We start from the raw sequence: 20,112 nt of genomic DNA, 5'->3' as shown, positions 1-20,112 counted from the left end.
CGTGCATCTTCAATCATGAATAACTGATTTCAAAACGAGCAGTTTTTTGGGGGCTCGAAATCTGAATTTATCTGCATCGAAAGCAAACAGACAGTTTCATTACGACGAGTCCGTTTTATTGCTTACGAAATGGAGCGTGAACACTTCTCAGGATTTTTCATTTGCTTATTCATTTAAAATAGAAAGAAAATTAAATTTCGATGGGGATTAAAAAGTGTGCTTTGGATTATATTGCGGGGGTCTTATTAAATTGCGACGATAATTTTGTTTCACTCGCTTGGGTCACAAATAACCACATCGAGAGTGTGGGGCAAATATCGATATTCAGTTGGTGTAGGTTGCAAATGTCCATTCAAGGTCAGAAGTTTTTTATCGTGTAATTCGTTCCTGTCGCAATGGCAGTGTTGTTTCTGTCATTGTAATACGTCGCAATTAAATTTGTTTCTTACCGTTTTTAAACAGCATCGCATCTGAGAAAATTTTTACTTCACTTGGAACACGTTTAAGCACTAATTAATTACGTAACTTTGATAAAGTCCGTTTTTAAAGAAAAAAAACACTAACACCGCAATCTTCCTCTCCATTACAACCGGCAACGTTGCTTAGGGAGCTTTTGGTGAAAAAATAGTTGTCAAAATTTTTGACATTTCTGAAAATTAGGCAGTGTTTCCGTTAAACATGTTTCTTTTACAGCCTGTTAAATTGCAAATCAAAGGATTTAATAGTGAAAGGACTCGGCACAGCCTGAAAGGCCGTTTTGTGTAATCAAATTGTCAATTAGGAAGTTAACCTATTTGATTTTATCATCAAAAAGTCACTATCGACGATGTTGCCGGTTGTAAAGTGGTGGGAGGGTGCGGTGTTGGTGGTTTTTTAATAAAAAAACGGACTTTACACAGTAATTTTCATGTCACAATCTGGGGGGACCATGATACCAACCCTTAAAATTTTCAAAATTAATTTGTCAAGATTCTAACCTTAAATAACAAAATTACTGTCAAAATGAACTGTACAGTCGGTTTAGATTGCAAATGTCCACCCAAGCTCACAAGTTTTTAGATTTTTATGGTGTAATTTGTTCCTGTTCCAAATGTTGCAATGTGAGTTCGATTTTCGGGTACAAAAGATGATCGTAAGTTTTGTAAACTTAAATCAGTCAAAATTAAATTTGTTTCTTACCGTTTTTAAAGCAGTGGCATCAGAGCAAAATTTCACTTTACTTGGAACATCTTTGAGGCTTCGCACTAATTATTAAGCTTGAGGTACAGTTTTTGATGTCAAAATTGACAAATGTCAAATTCTGGCACACATAGATTGCCAACCTTGTCATCTTAAAATTTCCAAAGCTAATTCATCAAAACAGTTATTTTTCTACAAGGTGTTTATAAATGTTTCTAGCATCAAGCGTGGCTTTGGAATTCCTGTCGTACACTATTTTGCCGCTTTGTGTTCATAGTGAATCTGACTATCAGGAAAATTATTTATAATGTTACTTACTTCAATGACGTTTTAGTTACGGTTTTGGGTCCAAGTTTTTTATTTTCAGGTTTTAAACTACAACTGGAACAGTTTATTTCTCAAAACTTACTTTGCTTCATGTTTGAGGTTAACTGCAAATGCCAGTTGACAAATCGAAACCCACATTTGTAATGAGCGGCACATTTCTTTGACGTTTCATAGCCATCCTTGATGCTAGAAACATTTATAAACACGTTGTATAATAAAAGGCTTTAGAAATTTTGAGATAACAAGCTTGTCATCATTGTTTCTCCAGCATTTGACATTTGTCAATGTTGACAATTACTGTTTAAAAACGTCAACACATTTAATTCCAACACATTACATTGACAGAACTCTCACGATCATCTAATTCACATAACATTTGCAACAGGAACGAATTACACGCCAAAAATTTGAAACTTGTGACCTTGGGTGAACATTTGCAATTTAAATCAGCTGTAAAACTTGTGATTTCTGCAGTTATTTTCGCGTGGACAAAAGAAAAATACTGAGACTCATTTATTAAATGTACCAAAGTTCAAAATTGTAGAGCAACAGAGTTGGATTTTAGAAATTTTAATTTTTGGGACTTGGTTGCATTGGTGCCACAACGATGAAATTTGGAGAGGTTAGAACACTTGCCTCATTTATTAACTGGGCCAAATTTCAAAATTGTTGAATAATAGACTTAGATTTTAGAAATTTTTATTTTTAGGACGAGCTCGAAAGTTTCAAAATTCTATAAAAAAAATAATTGTATTTTTGGTTGTGTGGGTGCCACAACAATGAAATTTGGAGAGGTTGCTACTGCTGACATACTTATTAATTGTAATAAATTTCAAAATTATAAAACAAGGAAGGCGGATTTTAAAATTTTTTATTTTTTGGGCGAGCTCAAAAGTTTCAAAATTCTATGAAAAAAATTGTATTTTTTGTTGTGTTGGTTTCACAGCGATGAAATTTGGAAAGGTTAGTACTCTTAACTAATTTATTAATTGTACCAAATTTCAAAATTGTAGAACAACAGACTCGGATTTTAGAAATTTGTATTTTGAGGTCGAGCTCGAAAGTTTAAAAAATCTTCTAAAAAAAATTGTATTTTTGGTTTTGTCGGTGCCACAGCGATAAAATTTGGAAAGATTGCAACTCCTGATTTAATTATTAACTGTACTAAATTTCAAAATTATGGAGCAACAAACGCGGATTTTAGAAATTTTTATTTTCATGACGAGCTTCTAAGTTTCAAAATTCTATAAAAAAAATGCATTTTTGATTGTGGTGGGGCCACAGCTATAAAATTTGGTAAAGTTGTTACTACTGACTTAGTAATTAACAGTACTAAATTTTAAAATTATGAAACTACAAACACGAATTTTAGAAATTTTATTTTTAGAGCAATTACAAAAATTGCATAATTCTATAAAAAAAATGTATCGTTGGTTTTGCTGGTGCCACAACAATGAAATTTGGAGAAAATGCCAATCTTAACTCTTTTATTAACTGTACCAAGTTTCAAAATTCTAGCATAACTCACTCGGATTTTAGAAATTTTTATTTAAAGGACGAGCTCTCACGATGTCTAATTCACATAACATCGCCAATGCAACATTTGCAACAGAAACGAATTACACGATAAAAATTAGAAACTTTGTGACGTTAAGTGGACATTTGCAACCTAAATCAACCGTAAAACTTGTGATTTTTTGCAGTTATTTTCGCGTGGACGAAAGAAAATTACCGAGACTCATTGCGCGCCACGCAAATATCCAATTCTGGGTCCCCGCACGTGCAATTCAATATCCAGCCGCGACGCTTCATTAAAAAAATGACCCTCATAATTAAGGTGTTTGCTCCCTTATCAGCCAATCAGCAAGTTTCAGTTAGGAAAAGGCGTCATGAGCATCGACTATAATGAAGCCGCAGGCTCGTTTAGTCGTGTAATGAAGGCAAACCGTACCCAGAATTCTGACAAATATTACAAAGAAACCTTCCATTTTTGACTGACGTAGCAGTTTTTTAATATACAACTAAAATTTAATATGCGTGTTTGCGTTCCAGGAAACTCCAAAAACAACGAGAGAAAATCTGCAAAACTGTATACAGCGGTATTCTGTCGTTCACGGAATGCACTCAAGCTCTAAATTCGACGACACTGCTGAAATCCTGGGATCCATTAAACATTTTAGGGAACGACTCGAACGTGGACTTGCTGGATCAAAGTAACGGCACCAAAAACGGTTCAGGATTTGCGGATTTGACTTCTACTTTAACACCTCCTTTGCCGCCCTTTGAATTGTGGCAAACTATTTTAATTGCGATTTGTTTAGGACTGTGCATAATTTTGACAGTCGCCGGAAATATTTTGGTCTTGTTGGCTTTCATCGTCGACAGGAATATCAGACAACCGAGCAATTATTTTATTGCTTCTTTAGCTGCAACGGATATGTTGATAGGTGAGATTGCAATTACAACACAATTTTCAAAGAAATTTATTGGATCTAATCTTGGTGTTGACAAAAATTATCAAAAATACTATTTATTCCCAAACACCAAATTTCGTCAAAATGCTGACGCGCGCTTGGATAGTAATGCTACCGTCATCAGAGCGATGATTAAACTTAAAACTAACAAATAATTCGTTCTTATATGAAGACGTGACATAAAAACCGGGCTTAACGCCAAATCTTGTATTTTAAGATAATTAAATGTTTTTGTTTATACCCATCATTGTCATCTAAACCGGTCTGCAAAAATTATGTAATTAAACTTTGCTAATGAACTTGTAATTTGATATTGAAACCTCTTAATTTCCTTTTGCACAAATGTAAAAATATGTAAGTTGTGATTTCAAAAACGTGCTAAGCGCTAAATGTAAATTATAAATTCGGGGATATGAACATTCATAATGAACATAACATGAAATAAACCAATAGTATTGTCAATAGTATTTTTATTTGAATGCCGTGATCTACTAAATTTATAAATAATTGTACCTAAAATTACGAATGGCTAAATTGGTTTTTATAAACACTGCTTTGTACATAACACAAACATTGTTTATACACGAAAGGCTCTTTTGTATTAATATTAGAGGAAGGCCCTTTTTATCAAACATTTGCGATATCGATTACTATTGTTTTATGAAGTTGTTTAATTTTTTAATTTTTTACCGCTTAGCCCGGTTTTTATGTCAAGTCTTCATATATTAAAAGCACGTTGACCCAAAAATCTGGATTAGGTATGTGGACCACATTTTTGTCATTTTTGATACAAACAAGTCAAATATTGGTAAATATTTAATGAAAATAAATAACCGTTATCCAACGATTAAAACTTGCGAATTAGAGAAAGACGAAAAGCTTCCATTATTAGACATAATTGTAATTAAAAATAAAAAACAGATTAGAGTTTGATGTTTATAGGAAAAAAATCAGTACTCTTCGCTACATCACTGCAGACTCCCATCATTGTCCTCAACATAAGATGGCAATTCTGATTTTTTTTACAGGCTTTTGAATTTCCCATTAAACAAATTTAAATCTACAAAAGAATTAAAACCTGTGAAGACTTCTTTTGTAAGAATCCTTTGCTTACCTTCAGTGACAAAAGGAATGGAAAGAATTTTCCAGAGTTTAGATCTCAAAATAGTTTTTACTTCGGATGCAAGCCTCCAAAGTCTTACACCAAATAGGAACATCAGAAACGTCGAGGATTTATAAAATTAAATGTAAAAATTGTGATCAGAAATATGTATATTGGGCAAACAAAAAGGTCAATATTAGAAAGATTCAAAGAGCATCAAGCTCATATCAACTTTAGAAGGTTCGAAAAATCAAGAGTTGCCCAACATGTTTTTGACAATGACCACCACTGATGAAACTTGTCTTCGTTTAATTAAAACTGCAAACAATTTCTAGAAATTTACGAAAGTCTAGAAATATTTAGGAACAAAAATGTATTAATGAACTCATCCACTCCTCCTCCCTGTAGTCCCTTCTACCTGCGCCAAAGGGAGGTGTCGACACGCTTTTAGTATATAAAAACGAATTATTTGTTAGTTTTTAGTTTAATCATCGCTCAAATGATGGTAGCATTGCTATCGAAACGCCCGCAGCATTTTTTGACGAAATTTGGTGTTTGGAAATAAATTGTATTTTTGATAACACAATTTTCCGAGATTTATAAGAATTTTGTGTTTCCAGGGACGGTCTCGATGCCGTTTTACACAGTGTACGTCTTGATGGGTTCCTGGGACTTGGGCCCTCTTCTCTGCGATCTGTGGCTATCCGTGGACTACACCGTGTGCCTAGTATCCCAATACACCGTACTTTTAATCACCATCGATCGATTTTGTTCTGTAAAAATCGCCGCTAAGTACAGAAGTTGGCGAACGAAGCCCCGCGTCGTTTGGATGGTCACCATCACTTGGATAATCCCCGCTCTTTTATTCTTTATCAGCATATTTGGTTGGGAGCATTTTATCGGTTATCGCGATCTCTTACCCGGCCAATGTGCCGTTCAATTCCTCAAAGACCCCATTTTCAATACCGCCCTTATCATAGGTTATTACTGGACAACCCTGATTGTCCTTTTTATCTTGTACGGAGGCATCTACAAAACCGCTTACGACATGCAGAAGAAGAGTGAAGCAAAACAAAGAAAAATGCAATCGATGGTGGCTCTGAGTGCCGGTGCCATGTCAGGTATGGCGGGTAGAGCCGCGGGCATCGGACTGAGCAAAACCCAGAGTACTCTTTTGAGCCAAGACAAACCACAAGTCGTACCAGTGGCTGTCAGTAATCAAAATGCAAGTAATTTAACTGTGAAGGAAGAATCGCGGACCAGCTCGAGTAAGAGTAGTACTACCACGACTACTACGACAACAACAGCGGAAGCTAACAATGCAGACAGGAAGAATTTGTGTCTACCCACGTCGCAGCTCTCTGGAGGCGATCAAGACAAATCGGAGCGTTCTAGCAGCCCCGCGTTCGAGTCCGACGAAGACAGTTCGGCGCATCAAGCCGTGAAGAAGCGCACGTCGATAGTCGGCATCGTGGTGCAAAGCAGCGCTCCCTTGCACATGTTTGACAACAACAACAGGTTGAACGGGGGCATCCCCCAGGCCGGACAATCCGAGAAGCGTTCCCCCACGTTGCCGCAGATCGCCGAGCAGGCTTTGCTCGACACCGGCACCAAGGCGGTACGTACTGCGAGCCCCCCTGGCCGCCCCCGCTCCCCGCATGCGCCCCCCCCAACCTACGACGTTCTCGTGGGCCTAGACGGCGCCGACTTGCGCTACATGGACGAGAGCTCGGTGGTGGTCCCTTCCCCCGCGTGCGAAAGCCCCCCATCATCATCGCCATCTAACGCGTCTCTTCCGCAGAAGCGAAAGAGGAAGGTGAACATGGAGGTGACTTTGAGTGCCGATCGACCTGTCACGTCCGTGGTGAGCGAGTCGGTAGATGGTCTCAGGGACTCGGATCCCAGCACTCCATGCGGCCTTTCCGCCATCAGTCAGACAGGTAATGCTGCCGCTATAATGGCGGCGACCACCATTGTTGAGGTGAGCAGGAGTAAAGCGTTTGATCGCGCAGACACGGACGACAACACCGCCAAACGTGACTTCGTCAAGAACATTGGAAAGAAGCTCAAAGGGAAGAAGAAGAAGGCCGTCGTGCCATTTGGGGGGTTCGGAAGGCAAAAGTCCAAATCGGAAAACAGAGCGAGGAAGGCGCTCAGGACCATCTCGTTCATTCTGGGCGCGTTCGTCATCTGTTGGACGCCATATCACATCTTCGCGTTGGTTGAGGGCTTCTGCTCGAAGCCGCCTTGCGTCAACGAACACGTTTACATGTTCTCTTACTTCCTTTGCTACGCGAACAGTCCTTTGAATCCGTTCTGTTACGCTCTGGCCAATCAACAATTCAAAAAGACGTTTACGAGAATCCTCAAGGGTGATCTCCATTTGACGTAAAACGGCGATAATTTCGTATTAGGAACTTTGTATCCGAATTTATTGTTTCAAATGTTTCATATTCGTGCTATAGCGTACATTCAGGTCAATAATAATTACCAAAAGACAATAATGTATTTATAGGAATCCTAAATTAGCTCATTTATAGAGGTACCACGCTGGTTTAAGCGGGACCCAAGCTTCGTTAAATTATATTTTGTACATACACGCCTTTAGCAAATGTATTTTAGCCATTTGTTATTAGCAAACGCGCAGATTCTAGGCAAATACGTAATTGTAAAATGTAAGAATTATTACAACAGTTCGGAAAATGTGGTACTGTATATATCTGTAAAGTGTAATGTTAAAACTACATAACGCGATGACAGTCCGCTGTATTGAGCCCTATCAGCTCACTATCATCACGTCCAAACCCTATCATTTAGATAACAGACTACTTTTCTAAAAATGACAGTATTTTTGTTGATAGATATATCGATATAACACGCGCGAAAACTATAAACTGTAATTTGTTGTAATGACTAAAGGTACTATTATTTTTGGGAAATTTAGAAAGCGTTTGTGTGCTATTCTTCAAAAGGATGTAAGTGCAATGTGATACCTTACCTTAGCATCTAAATGCTACCAGAAGCAGAGCTCTTAGGAAGCGAAAAAAAAATTTCAAAGCGCAGTACTAGTGCTATGTAGGAGTCCCTAAACAAATGGTTCTGTTTCTGGACACCTATGTATAAGTGTGCAAAAAAAAAATCAGTGCTGACAATAACATCAGTGTCATCAACCCTCTTCGCTCCTAACAAATCCTCTGCTCCAACTTCGTGCTTCTAAACGCAAATACTCATTCTCTTAGTTTTCTTATAAAAATTATCACTCAGACCCTGTGATAAGCCTTCACATATCCAAAAACAAAAAAATCAAAAACCTACTCTAGTGACTTTCTACCTTCTAAAATTTTGTAATCAAAACAACAAACTCATTGAATTGAGCCAGAGATTTGTTGTTTCGAAACGTGAAACGCTGTATTGCTTTAATATAGTTTTTGTAATGACTATTTCACTTGAGTCTCATCAGAAATCAATAAACTCGAATCACTTTCTGCTTGTAGGGATACTCAATAATAGACGTTGGTATTACAATAGTGTTTTATTTTTCACCTCAATTCAAAACAAACAAGAAAATCAGATTTCCTGTCAACAAACATTGAAATTGATGGTATCTCAATCTATTGAGAGTTTGATTGATGAGGGCACGGCCATTCTTGACTCATTGCAAACACGGCTTTCATCAAGTGACCCCAACCAACGATTCAATGGGAATAAAACACGAAAAACTTACAAATCGAACAGAAATGGGCAATGATCGGAGCGCAGCCACGATATAGGCAACACGTAATACACAAAGCATTAATGGCCAATTACGTATTTTTTCTTAATACAAAAAAGATGAATAAATAGAAGAAGTAATACGATAACTAAACTTAAAATTTAAGTATTTTTTGTCTCTTCACTGAGAATCGCTCGACGAGCTGCTGCTGGAATCGGTAGACATCACCTCAACGTCCTCAGTCTCCTGTTTGTGATTTCTTGTATCCATAGGCACACTTCCTTGGCCCACACTCATATGAATTTCCCCTGATGGATGCCACGCAAATTGATTTTGTTGTGCTGCAGGAATCTCTCCAGGGTGTCCCTGTCTATGCAGATCCGACAAACTATTCTGTTGTTGCAACATGTGTCCATTCCCTGGGTCACTCATTAACCGCCCCAACAGCCCTAATCTCATTTCAATATCAGTAGGATAAGGTCTACGGGGATCACCTTGTTGCCAAGTCAAGGGGGCGCAAATAGCGTTAGAAGCACTGATTCTATGAGCAAATTTTATCAGTTCTTCTGATGAGACAGGTCTTTTATTGGCACGGGAAATTGATTGAAGTTTTTGATTGGCTTGATAAATCGCCGTGGATAGAATCTGTTCGGCTTCTTTTAGCTGCTTTTGGAGATGGTTGATGTCGTTGTCTTGGCGCTCCACTTCAGCTTTAAGAATGTCCATTTTTTTGTCGATTTGGGCCTGTTCAGACGCCAACTTCAGGGTTTCATTTAGTTCGTTGTTTTTAGACACTAGAAGTTCGGTGAGTTGAGCGTATTCAGGGCCGGAAAGCTTCAAGTGCTTGGGTGCGATGGAATTTTCTATTATTTCTCTACAAACAATTAATCGTTAAAATTCAGAAAAGTTTTTACTACTTACTTTGAGATCAATTCAATGTCGTCGATTATGTAAAGGAGCTTTTCTTTGGTGCTCATTTGAGACGACATCGCGTCGTCTGTAATTAAGCAAGAAAAGTTCGAAAATGAAGAACAACAAACTATCGATGTTTGAGGTTGGTTTTGTGACAGATGGTTGGAAACTTTGGTGTGGCTACGTTGGTACGAGAAATTTAAAACATTTTTGCTAATTTATAAAATATTTATTAAAACAGGCAAAATATTATCTTATAGACAATTTGGCTGACTTTATTACTACAATAATAGGATTTAGTTTGACGTAATTTACTAAATTAGCTCAAAAAAATGTTTTACTGTGAGCGTTTGGTTTCTTTCATTTCTCCATTGGTATTCAGTCTGGCTCATGTTTAGTGGAATTTGAAATCGCCATCGCCACACGAGCAAGATTGACAGCTGTCACCGGTGACAGTCTCAACGTGCCCTCGGCGAAAAAGCTCCATTTGTTTTAGTGCATCTTAATTTTTATTAACAATGCCCACAGTCGGTGTGAAAAGAAACCTTCTTTTTGAAGCACTCGGAAAAACTTTCAGTAAGTGATAACCTTAAAAATTTTGCCGATAGTTTCTACAATAGTCTGTAAACTCCTCAAATTTTAGCGGACGATGAATTCCAACGTGTCTGTTTTGAGTTCGGCCTCGAACTCGACGAAGTTGTAAGTCTTTACAACGAAAAAAAGAATGACGCAATCTTAATCCAAATTTTTAGACCACTGAAAAACAGATGATAAGTAAAGAACAGGGCGAAGACTCTGCCCTCCTTGCCGGCGCTTCTGAGGACGTTATTTACAGAATTGACATTCCTGCGAATCGCTATGATTTGTTGTGTCTTGAAGGTATTACTTTGGGGATACGCATTTTCCAGGGAAAGTAAGTTGGTCCTCTTCTTTTGAGTTTTGGTAACTCATATTTTAGAATCGCACCCCCGAAGTACAAATGCATTAAACCTCCTGCTGACAGTATAGAGAAAATTTACGTAAAACCAGACACTGCGAAAGTGCGGCCTTATATTGTAGCGGCTGTGTTGCGCAATCTTTACTTCACTCAGGACTCATATGCTAGTTTCATTGATTTGCAAGATAAGTTGCATCAGAATATCTGTCGAAAACGGACGCTGGTGTCTGTGGGGACCCATGATTTAGATACAGTCAAGGGGCCTTTTACCTACGACGCTAAGCCCCCTTCAGAGTTCAAGTTTGTACCTTTGAATCAAACTAAGGAGTGCGATGGGAACGGAGTTATGGAGTTGTTTTCGGTAAGAGTTCAACATTGACCATCACATGGGTCAACTCTGAAATTTTAGACCCATGCCCAGTTGAAACAGTATTTACCAATCATCAGAGACAGCCCAGTTTACCCTTTGGTTTTGGACAGCAACGGCACCATTCTGTCATTGCCCCCAATCATCAACAGTGATCATTCTAAAATCACTCTCAACACAAAAAACGTTTTAATTGAGTGCACTGCTACAGACTTGACGAAAGTAAGATCGCAACAGTTTGATTCGTTTCTCATTTTAAATTTAGGCTCGGATTGTTGTTGACACCATTGTCTGCATGTTCAGCCAATACTGCAAAGAGCCGTTCACTGCGGAAGCTGTCGAAGTCATCAATGCTGACGGCTCTTCTGTTATTTATCCCGATTTAGTCTACAGAGATGAGACTATTTCAGCCGAGCAAGCAAACGCAATTATCGGAGTCAAAGAATCCCCTGAAACTATAACGAAGCTTCTTAATAAAATGTGTCTTAAATCCGAGCTTGGTTCCAATGGAAAAAGTATTAAAGTTACAATTCCGCCTACACGACATGACATTATTCATCCATGCGACATTTACGAAGACGTCGGAATAGCTTTCGGTTATAACAGAATTCCGAGGACTTTACCTAAGACGAACACAATTGGCGCGCAACAACCCCTGAACAAACTGTCAGATCTCCTCAGAGCCCCCATCGCTCAAGCTGGTTTTACAGAAGCCCTCGCTTTCGCCTTGGTAAGAAGTCCTTTCCGTCTCTTTTTTTACAGTAATTTTGCAGTGCTCCCGTGACGACGTTTCGACGAAACTAGGTCTTAAAAGCATAGAAGATGTCCCAGCTGTGCACATTTCCAACCCCAAAACGCTAGAGTTCCAAGTTTGCCGCACTACTTTATTACCGGGGATCTTAAAAACCATCGCATCTAACAAGAAGATGCCACTTCCGATGAAAATTTTCGAAGTTGCCGATGTGGTGATCAAAGATCCCGCTGCAGAAGTGGGAGCTCGAAATGAGCGAAGAGTTTGTGCAGTTAATTGCAACAGAAATGCTGGGTTTGAAGTGGTACATGGGCTGTTGGATAAAATTATGATGTTGTTGGAAGTACCGTGGAATCCGAACAAGACTCCAAATGGGTACTATTTGCAGGCGTGTGAAGGTAGATTTTCAGAGTTTAAAGAGAGGGATTGAGGGTGTTTTTACAGATCCAGCATTCTTTCCTGGAAGATGTGCAAAGATTATTTGTAATGGGGACGATATTGGGAGAATTGGGGTGTTGCATCCCAAGGTTTTGCACAAGTTTGAATTGACAAATCCGTGTTCGTGTGTGGAAATAAATATCGAGCCTTTTGTTTAAATTCTAATATAATAAGAAAATCAATAAAAAGTTATAAATGTGATGATTTTATTTTATTTATTTAGTTGCAACAATTTGGACAATTATCGATAAAACTAAATTAGCTAATAAAATAATAATAAAGTTTCATAACATAATCTGAAGTTATCAGACCATGTTCAATGATAATAATAGTTTTTGATAAATAATATTTGAATATGATAGGGATTTTCCGCGTTAGGTTGGTACCACATACTGAAAAGTAAATTTGGTAGCCATGTTTTTGTAAAATTTTCAAATGACAGTTTATAGTTTGTGTGGTTTGTTTTGTTGTGCTTTTTTGTGATCTAAAAGGTGAACTGCCTTGTCCAAAAAACAATACAGAGAACCGGAAAGAAGTAAACAAACTGTGGATTTGAGGTAAGTGTTCTTATACTTGCTGTAGTTCATAAAACGTGTTACGACATTATTGTCACTTCCAAGCTCATTCCGAATTTTGTTTATTTGCATGTAAATATTGCGGGGCACTCTAGCGTATCATAAAACCCACATTTGTCACATATTTGTTTATTGCACTGCCTATATTTTTTTTATTATTTTATCAGATGGCAACATTCCCATAAACACGATGATAAAATATTTTTTTATTACCGAAAATTACATTAATATTGCTTAAAGTTGACACTAGCGTAATAAACCTATGAATAAATTATACAGTGTATATTTACAGTAGTGCGATATGTCGAAATTATTATCAATTCCAAGTTGCAAAACTGATAAATTGTTGGTTGCCTGCACTAACTTGATAGTCAGAATGAGCTCTATTTTATATTATTACTAATATTATTATTAATTGCTTTGGCATCAGTCACTTCTTATCACTACAAAAATTTCACTTTTTCTCCGATGGCACTCCGTCAGCCTGAAATGAAGTCAACACGGTATCATAACTCGGTCGCGACACCGATTCCAACGGGAACTCGTAATCAGGAATCAAAAATTTTTTCCTTAAATCGTCCAATTCGTGGCTTCTTATCGCCTTATTTGGTTTGTTTGTCGCTGGCGAGTCTTCGGTGAAATCCGGTTCAAATTTCGGGGGTTGGTAGAACTTGGATGGTAACACTGCTTCTTGCGGTCTACGTTGTTTGGGGTCAAAACTTGTATCCACTACTGGTGGTTGAAAATCGAGGACCAAACTAGGGACTTTGGTGTCAGCGGTGGTTCTGTTAGGTGGCAGTACTCCAACTTCAGCGGGCTCTTCGCTAACGATGTCCACAGAAGTTGGATAAACAGGAGTTGTCGCCTGGAAATCTGATTGGAAGTTGACTTTTATTGTTGCTTTGTTGTTGGCCATTTGGTACGGTAGAGGTGGTACCAAACCAGCGTCCGCTGGTGCTTCACTGGTTGGTTCAACCGACAAGGGAAACACCGGGGTGGTTGCTTTAAACGACGATTTGTAGTTCACAGGGACTTCCATGACGGTACCAAACGGTTTCCGCTTGATAACGTTACCGTTATCTTTCTTGGTATTAAAGACGAGTTTCGCAGGTTTTGATGTAGTCACTCGTTGGTCGTACTCGGTCGACCAGTGACTAGGCAGTGAGTATTTGGGCTCATCCGTGGAACTTGTGGTACCATTTTTATCAGTTTCTGCTCCCACCAAGTTAAAATTGGTCCCGAATTGAGCTTTGCCGGTCCGGTAAATAATGTCATACTCTGATTGGCTGGGATGTGATAGTAAGTCAGGTCTGGGCGTTCTGTGATAAGGATTTGATTCTGAGTCATCTACGAATGGCATTTTGCGACCTATTCTCGAGTTGGCAGCGTAGTCGCTCTCGGATTTACTGCAGTTGACCATGTACCAGTGGTCACAAATGAGCATTCTTTGTTGAAAAAGTGTTGCGTTTGGACAGGTGTAGCTAAACTGGCGGCCTAAACCATCACACATGTGGTAGAGCTAGAAGACGAATTAGAATTTTTTATTTTAGTGTGGAGGAAACTGACCTGGCAGCCGCTTTGAACATCTGCGTAGTAGCCAGTGATGCGTCCTTCGCAGGAGAAGCCACTCTTCGGAACCTGCAAGAATAAAGTATTGGTCATTTCGCATTTTTTGAATTTTTGTCGCAGATGTCGAAGAGGTCACCTTGCATAACTCAGGCCTTATTTTAATTCCCACTTCATAAATTTCAGCTGCTATAAAGAGCCAGGTTCACCTACTATTGTTGTTCATGACCTCTCAACGCGTAACACCTCTTTCGTCTTTTTTCCATTGCAGCGAACATCTCGCAAGTAGCTTATCTACCTTTCTATCTTGCATAGGTCAATTCCTGGAGACTGCGTAGGTTACATATTTACATAACCGAAATACTATTACATCAGTTGCTTTATTTACATTCGAGCCGTTGCAGCCGAGTGGAGAGCCACCGGTACTTCCCACAAAGAACAGTTGGCTTTTGTTTACAAGTTGGCGGTACCGCTGCCATTCAAAAAAGCAAGTTCGTGTGCGGTACCACTTTATTCAATTCACTGCATTGCACGATATTTTCATTACCATCAACTTGTTAATTTAGAAAAATCATGAAGGAAAAAACTGCATTACGCTTTAACAACTTGTTCGTGCCTGCTATTAATTGAGAAGGTGGTTTTTGCAGGGAGATTGTTACTTTTTTCGAACTTTCATTGCGCTCCAGAGATGTTCGTTTGGTGCGCTCGTTAAAAAATTACTTCTAGGAACCAGAATGTCACGGAAATCGATCTTTTTGCGTAGAGAAAGACTAAAACTGCGGAACTATCACATTGCCATGAAAGTGGTACTTTTTCAACCCGCTTATTGTGTAAATTTAACTCAATAATTGTGAGAGTACCTCCTAGTTTTTTCATGCGCCTCCTACGCACGTGTCAACACTTCGTGTCTCAATCAACGACCAAAAACGTGACTTACAACTCAATCTTTGTTGAAAATCGCGGAAATGCCACGTAACCGTCGCATTTTTATTTAGGGTACTATTTAGTACCTCATCACCACGCCGATAGAATTAATGCAATTATAACTTTCCATCGTTGTTTCTACACAATTGTGAGAAGAAGTGTCTTCCTCACCTCACGTTTTTATTGTAGTTACGTGAGCAAGGTCGTTTTATAATCCAGAAAATGGGAACAAATGGTCACTCGTGGTTTGATTAGGTCACCTCCAACCTTCGCAAATTCGCCCAATTTGGAAATGGAGCAAAAAGCATCGATTGCGGTTTGAGTCACACCGCTCGGCTCTATCTAATTTTGGTGAACTTGGAACTCGCTTTATTAACTGAGAAGCTATACAATAATTATTATAATAATTTCTCAAAGGTCAGCGCATAATTATGTAATTATTCCGTTGTCTTTATCACGTGTGGAATCTGCCACCAGGACAATATTTCACCGCGCCAAAAATGGTAATTTCACTTCCACGTTCCTCAAGAAAAATCGTGAGAAGTAAAGTAATGATGAAATTAAAGAAGGAATTGGCATTTTGCCGATTTTCTTACAATTTCAATGGTTATGTAACGCGAAAACAAAGGATGAGTCGCAACAAAAAGATGAATTTTAGCGCCCGTAAATGGTCCGCTGTCTATTTTTTAATAAATGTTTTTCAAAGTTTGGATGTTTGATCGATCGGTGTCTGAATCACGTAACAATCGCTTTCTCTGCCATTTTTGCACGAAAAGTGGGCGAAATTCGATTTGTCGAGATTTTAGAAAAGTAGATCTCGCAAAAGTAACCAATTTTATACACATGCTATGAAAACTAGTAACATTTTAGTTACCGTTGTTGAAGATTTAACTTTAGACCTAGGATCTGTAAATACAGAAAAAAAGGATTATGATTGTTTTCAAGGTTTCGTGCATAAAACGTTGTACGCACCTATGGATAATCAATCGATTACGTCCTTAAACGACTTTCGTCTGCGGGCGCAATCTATTTCTTTTATTACAGTCGAACTTCCACAATTCGAACTTCTATTACTCGAATTTTTCTACAACTCGAAATTTATTTTATTTCCTTGCGTTTTCCTTAAAATTTACATGTGATTTCTTCTCCTCAACTCGAAATTTCATAAATCGAATTAAATTTTGCCAATATACAATGTGTAAACTTCTATAACTCGAAAATTTTCTCGAAATTAGTTTGTAAAAGCTGATATTGTAGTACTTTCTTGAAACTTCTGAAGTATATTAATAGCTTTAAATGCCACTATAAATCTAGAATTTTATCAAAAGTGTTAGATAGCTATGAAACTTCTAACAAGATCTCCAATGTCACCGAAAAAACTATTCTGAATTATATTTCGAAAATCTGGTTTTGGGTGTGTACTACCCAAAACCAGATTTTCGAAATATAATTCAGAATAGTTTTTAGTAGTGATTCTGACAACAATATCCCACTACAAGAATTGAGCCATAAAACAAATTTTTAAGTGCAAGAAGGAAAATATCCCAAAAATTCAGATCAAAATCAGATCTTTAACAAAAATTTCAGAAAATTATAAAAATTCACATTTTTAAGTGAAAAATGCGTTTGAAATATTGAAACTCTTTTTTTTACAATGAAAGACTGTGCTACTGAGTACATTCATAATTCTTTAAAAAACAATCTTATGAAAAAAATTGTAGAACAAACATATGCCCTAAAATTTTATAGCGGATTATGAACTTCAATAAAATTTTAATTTTTTGTTTAGTTTTTCTTTAACTCGAACCAATTGTGGTGTTCGTTCAGACTTAGAGTTATGGAAGTTTGGCTGTATTTTTTATTTAGTCAAGTAAAGGACAGTCAATTTTGGTCATAATTTTCCCAGAAAATATTACTACATAATAGGTAAAACATAGTCAGTGGCATTCATCGAGTTATAAAAGATGACTACATTTTTGTTAAATCTGTGGGTGTAACTGCTCATTACTAATTAGTTTATGTATGCGAGGCGTGACGATCACCTCGTACAATTACCGCAAAAAATCTCCACAACTCATCGCACAATTTTAGCATTTAAAATCACGATTCACGCAGACAAAAGACGAAATACGACACCGACTAAGGCCTTGATAATCACAAATTAATGAATGTAACAAATCACTTTAATATTAAACATCAAAAAATTTTAATATTGAAAAGGAAACTTTTAAATGTCACCATCTTATTTTCCACGGTTTTATTATATTTTCATAAAATATGATTTACGCGGCTCTGTCTCTATTAATCTGGAAGGAAAAAAGTGTGTGGATAAATGTCGATAATCTCGAAGCAGAAATGAAATTTGCATATTCATTAATATTAAATTACTCACTTCTGACGTGTACAGTTTTAATTTTTCTAGAGCGACCGTGTTTCCGTTAGAAATGCAGTATTTGTTGTTGTAAAGTTAACTGTAAAAATTGCGTAATTATTATAAATCATTTAAGTTTTTGTTGCAAAACAACCCGCACAATGCCAACGTTTAGTAAATTGTACTAATTACCGATTTGTGTAAAGATTAACTAAATGTCAGCAAATTTTGAATAGGCGTCGCGAATCGAATTTTCTTATTTATTTCGTAATTCTAAAGAGACGATTTTAATTGGTTTTATTAATTCTATTTTAACGTAAATGTGAACTAATTTCGTACATGTTGAAATGACCAAGTTTCAGCATTTCCATGTCGTTACAATTTTTATCTGTACTTTTTTGCATATCGGATTGCAAATGTAGAAATTTACACATTATTGCATCAAGAAATTCGTTTTTGGTGTCCTTAGCACAAAATTTGGACAATATATTTCTGTCACAGCTAATGGATAGTTTCCAGTTAATCTATTTTAGTTGTCCTGTTGAAATTTTATTTGATAGTGTGATAAATCTCGCTCGTCAAAACATGTGCCAATTTGTTATTTATTAGCATTTTTGACTTTAATGGTTTAAGTCATCAGTGCTTGGAGCAACTGCATTATTACAAAATGAGTTGAGTGGGCAGACAGTTATGTGCATTGAAATTTTTTGCTGGTTCACCTGGAGCAAGAGGAGAGCGACAATTTTACATGTTATGAAAATGTGCACTTAATTTTCGGTAAACTCTTTTATTTGTTGCTAACTTGAACAGACAACAATTTATAAATACAATTAAACTTTACAAAACTGGGTCCATTTTTCTTCGATGTAGACTTTTGTTAGGTAAAAATTACAAAACCCACAACTTCGGCACAAAAAAATCAACGAAGCCCGTTCGAAAATTTGAAAAATAACAGAAAAGCCGTTTTTGTTTATTTTTTTATGGCAGGAAACTGCCTAAATACCTGATTATTATTAACCGCCGCCACCGTCACCGCCGCCACAACCACTCCAAGCCCTAGAACCCACATTTCCATTCGTCCACACTTCACAACGATACCGCACGTTCCACTACAACTCAGTTACTCTCCGAAGACGCGCGGTATCGTGGGAGGTCACCAGGTCACTAAGAGAAGGGAGATGGAAGCACACCTAAACCAAAACCTGACCAGAGGTATTGCGATGTCGCATCAAACATGTGCAAAAAAAATTCAAGATTCATTCATCGTTGACAGGTTTTTAAACTGAGGCCAATTTGGACACGTTTCGAAATGTCATTTCGTAAAGTGCATTAGGATTTTATGTCTTGAGTGTTTGAAGATGAGTTATGTTGTGCAATGGAAGCTGGGATTATATGGCGTCACTTTAATTTTTTGCGAGGTTTTTTGTGGAGTTATTAGGAACATGTGGCAGGAAAAACCGTGGAGAAAATATTTTAGGTTTACGGCCTAGACAAAAAATTGTGCTAAAATGACAATGTGGTTCTAAAAATAGCCGAAATAATTAAAACGCCTTTACGACCTCGAGCCACACATTCTTCTTGCATGCACAAATATGTACACTGTAAGAAATTATTGACATTCTCGGGAAAAACTCTGAATTTGCACAACTCTGACATTTAAATCCCATAAATAAACCCTTTAGTACCTTTTCGTGATTTTATAAGATTGCAATATTTGATAGGCCCGGAACTAGTTTTTTTTAATAAAAATCATTGTGTTACCCAATATTGACCTATTGTAGGGTTAATAAGCTACGGGGAGCTTAACCTTTGACCCGCGTTTGCATAAGAAAGCGATCCATTTTTTACTTAACTAGTCACGATTTTTTCGTTAATTTTTTTTCTAATTTAAAGGTGGAACCGTTAAACTTACGTTAGGTGTTAACGATACCTTGCGTAAGAGATTACGGTTGATCCAGACAAAGGTGAGTGAATGTTCTTCCGAAAATTGTTAAGTTTAACAATGGAAGAGCATTGACTGGATTTCTTTTGTTCCAAATGACTTAAGTAATTTAGATTAAGTGAGAGAAGTGGCATTGCCAGTCAGGGTTCTTAAGTTGCTATCATTTTAGATAAAACGACAGATAAAAATTACTCTTATTAAGAGGGACCTTCAAAAATGTGAAGAAACCAAATTTATTTTTTGTTTCAACGTCACACTTTTACCTAAATTAGGACAAAAAACTACCAAGAGTGACCCAAGAATCGTGAGAAATTCAGAACTGTCCTTTACATAAGATTTTTTGGTTGCCCAACAACTTAGGGTCAGTTAAGCTTTGATTTTCTCTAACTTATTGAAATTCGCCATGGTCATAATGTCATTCCGGTCTTCAGCTTCGTTCGCTTACGTAATGAAGAGATTAAAGTTGACCCTATCAAAGGTGAGTGAATGTTTTCTGAAAATTGAAGATCGAACAATTGGATATCATTGTCTTGAC

At 37.4% G+C, this 20,112-nt stretch overlaps 4 protein-coding genes across 7 annotated transcripts in view; 2 read left to right on the top strand and 2 right to left on the bottom strand.

The window, feature by feature from the left end:
- mAChR-B (muscarinic acetylcholine receptor) overlaps nt 1-8,601 on the top strand; it is a 36,703-nt gene extending 28,102 nt beyond the window's left edge. For 2 of the 4 annotated variants that reach the window (XM_088038669.1, XM_088038671.1), the window contains exons 3-4: nt 3,559-3,953; nt 5,703-8,601. In XM_088038669.1, coding sequence (XP_087894795.1) covers nt 3,559-3,953; nt 5,703-7,474 — 2,167 coding nt within the window. In that variant the 3' untranslated portion in view covers nt 7,475-8,601. The remainder of the gene's footprint in view (nt 1-3,558; nt 3,954-5,702) is intronic. The other 2 variants (XM_088038673.1, XM_088038672.1) reach the window with 2 other exon arrangements.
- MED4 (mediator complex subunit 4) lies at nt 8,600-9,879 on the bottom strand. Its single transcript, XM_088038674.1, has 2 exons — nt 9,716-9,879; nt 8,600-9,668 (listed from the first exon to the last, which is right to left on the bottom strand). Exons 1-2 carry the CDS (start codon nt 9,781-9,783, stop codon nt 8,975-8,977), a joined length of 762 nt encoding a protein of 253 aa, XP_087894800.1. The 5' UTR covers nt 9,784-9,879; the 3' UTR covers nt 8,600-8,974.
- A 246-nt stretch (nt 9,880-10,125) lies between these two features.
- On the top strand, nt 10,126-12,400 carry beta-PheRS (phenylalanine--tRNA ligase beta subunit). The gene is made up of 8 exons (XM_088039540.1): nt 10,126-10,282; nt 10,350-10,405; nt 10,459-10,619; nt 10,665-11,004; nt 11,053-11,232; nt 11,276-11,740; nt 11,784-12,159; nt 12,206-12,400. The coding sequence occupies exons 1-8, from the start codon at nt 10,225-10,227 to the stop codon at nt 12,355-12,357; spliced, it is 1,788 nt and encodes a 595-aa protein (XP_087895666.1). The 5' UTR covers nt 10,126-10,224; the 3' UTR covers nt 12,358-12,400.
- Nucleotides 12,401-12,965: 565 nt separating this feature from the next.
- LOC148173274 (uncharacterized) lies at nt 12,966-18,882 on the bottom strand. The gene is made up of 3 exons (XM_088039526.1): nt 18,639-18,882; nt 14,341-14,412; nt 12,966-14,293 (listed from the first exon to the last, which is right to left on the bottom strand). The coding sequence occupies exons 1-3, from the start codon at nt 18,708-18,710 to the stop codon at nt 13,229-13,231; spliced, it is 1,209 nt and encodes a 402-aa protein (XP_087895652.1). The 5' UTR covers nt 18,711-18,882; the 3' UTR covers nt 12,966-13,228.
- Nucleotides 18,883-20,112: the final 1,230 nt, after the last annotated feature.

Source organism: Gnatocerus cornutus, chromosome 6, assembly GCF_029298725.1.
Source record: "Gnatocerus cornutus isolate USDA-ARS CGAHR chromosome 6, icGnaCorn1.1, whole genome shotgun sequence".
Classification (NCBI taxonomy): Eukaryota; Metazoa; Arthropoda; class Insecta; order Coleoptera; family Tenebrionidae; genus Gnatocerus; species Gnatocerus cornutus.
The sequence above is the reverse complement of the archived record's forward strand: the minus strand, read 5'-3'. Positions and strand labels throughout refer to the sequence as shown.

What these genes read in the sequence shown, in the direction of transcription:
- MED4 (XM_088038674.1), bottom strand. Translation starts at nt 9,783, where the DNA reads ATGTCGTCTCAAATGAGCACCAAAGAAAAGCTCCTTTACATAATCGAC. An exon ending in GACATTGAATTGATCTCAAA is followed by an intron (nt 9,669 to 9,715) that starts GTAAGTAGTAAA and finishes AATTGTTTGTAG; the next exon opens with AGAAATAATAGAAAATTCCA.
- beta-PheRS (XM_088039540.1), top strand. Translation starts at nt 10,225, where the DNA reads ATGCCCACAGTCGGTGTGAAAAGAAACCTTCTTTTTGAAGCACTCGGA. An exon ending in AGCACTCGGAAAAACTTTCA is followed by an intron (nt 10,283 to 10,349) that starts GTAAGTGATAAC and finishes CTCAAATTTTAG; the next exon opens with CGGACGATGAATTCCAACGT. An exon ending in CTATTTGCAGGCGTGTGAAG is followed by an intron (nt 12,160 to 12,205) that starts GTAGATTTTCAG and finishes GTGTTTTTACAG; the next exon opens with ATCCAGCATTCTTTCCTGGA.
- LOC148173274 (XM_088039526.1), bottom strand. Translation starts at nt 18,710, where the DNA reads ATGGAAATGTGGGTTCTAGGGCTTGGAGTGGTTGTGGCGGCGGTGACG. An exon ending in CGGCGGTTAATAATAATCAG is followed by an intron (nt 14,413 to 18,638) that starts GTATTTAGGCAG and finishes TTATTCTTGCAG; the next exon opens with GTTCCGAAGAGTGGCTTCTC. An exon ending in ATGTTCAAAGCGGCTGCCAG is followed by an intron (nt 14,294 to 14,340) that starts GTCAGTTTCCTC and finishes TTCGTCTTCTAG; the next exon opens with CTCTACCACATGTGTGATGG.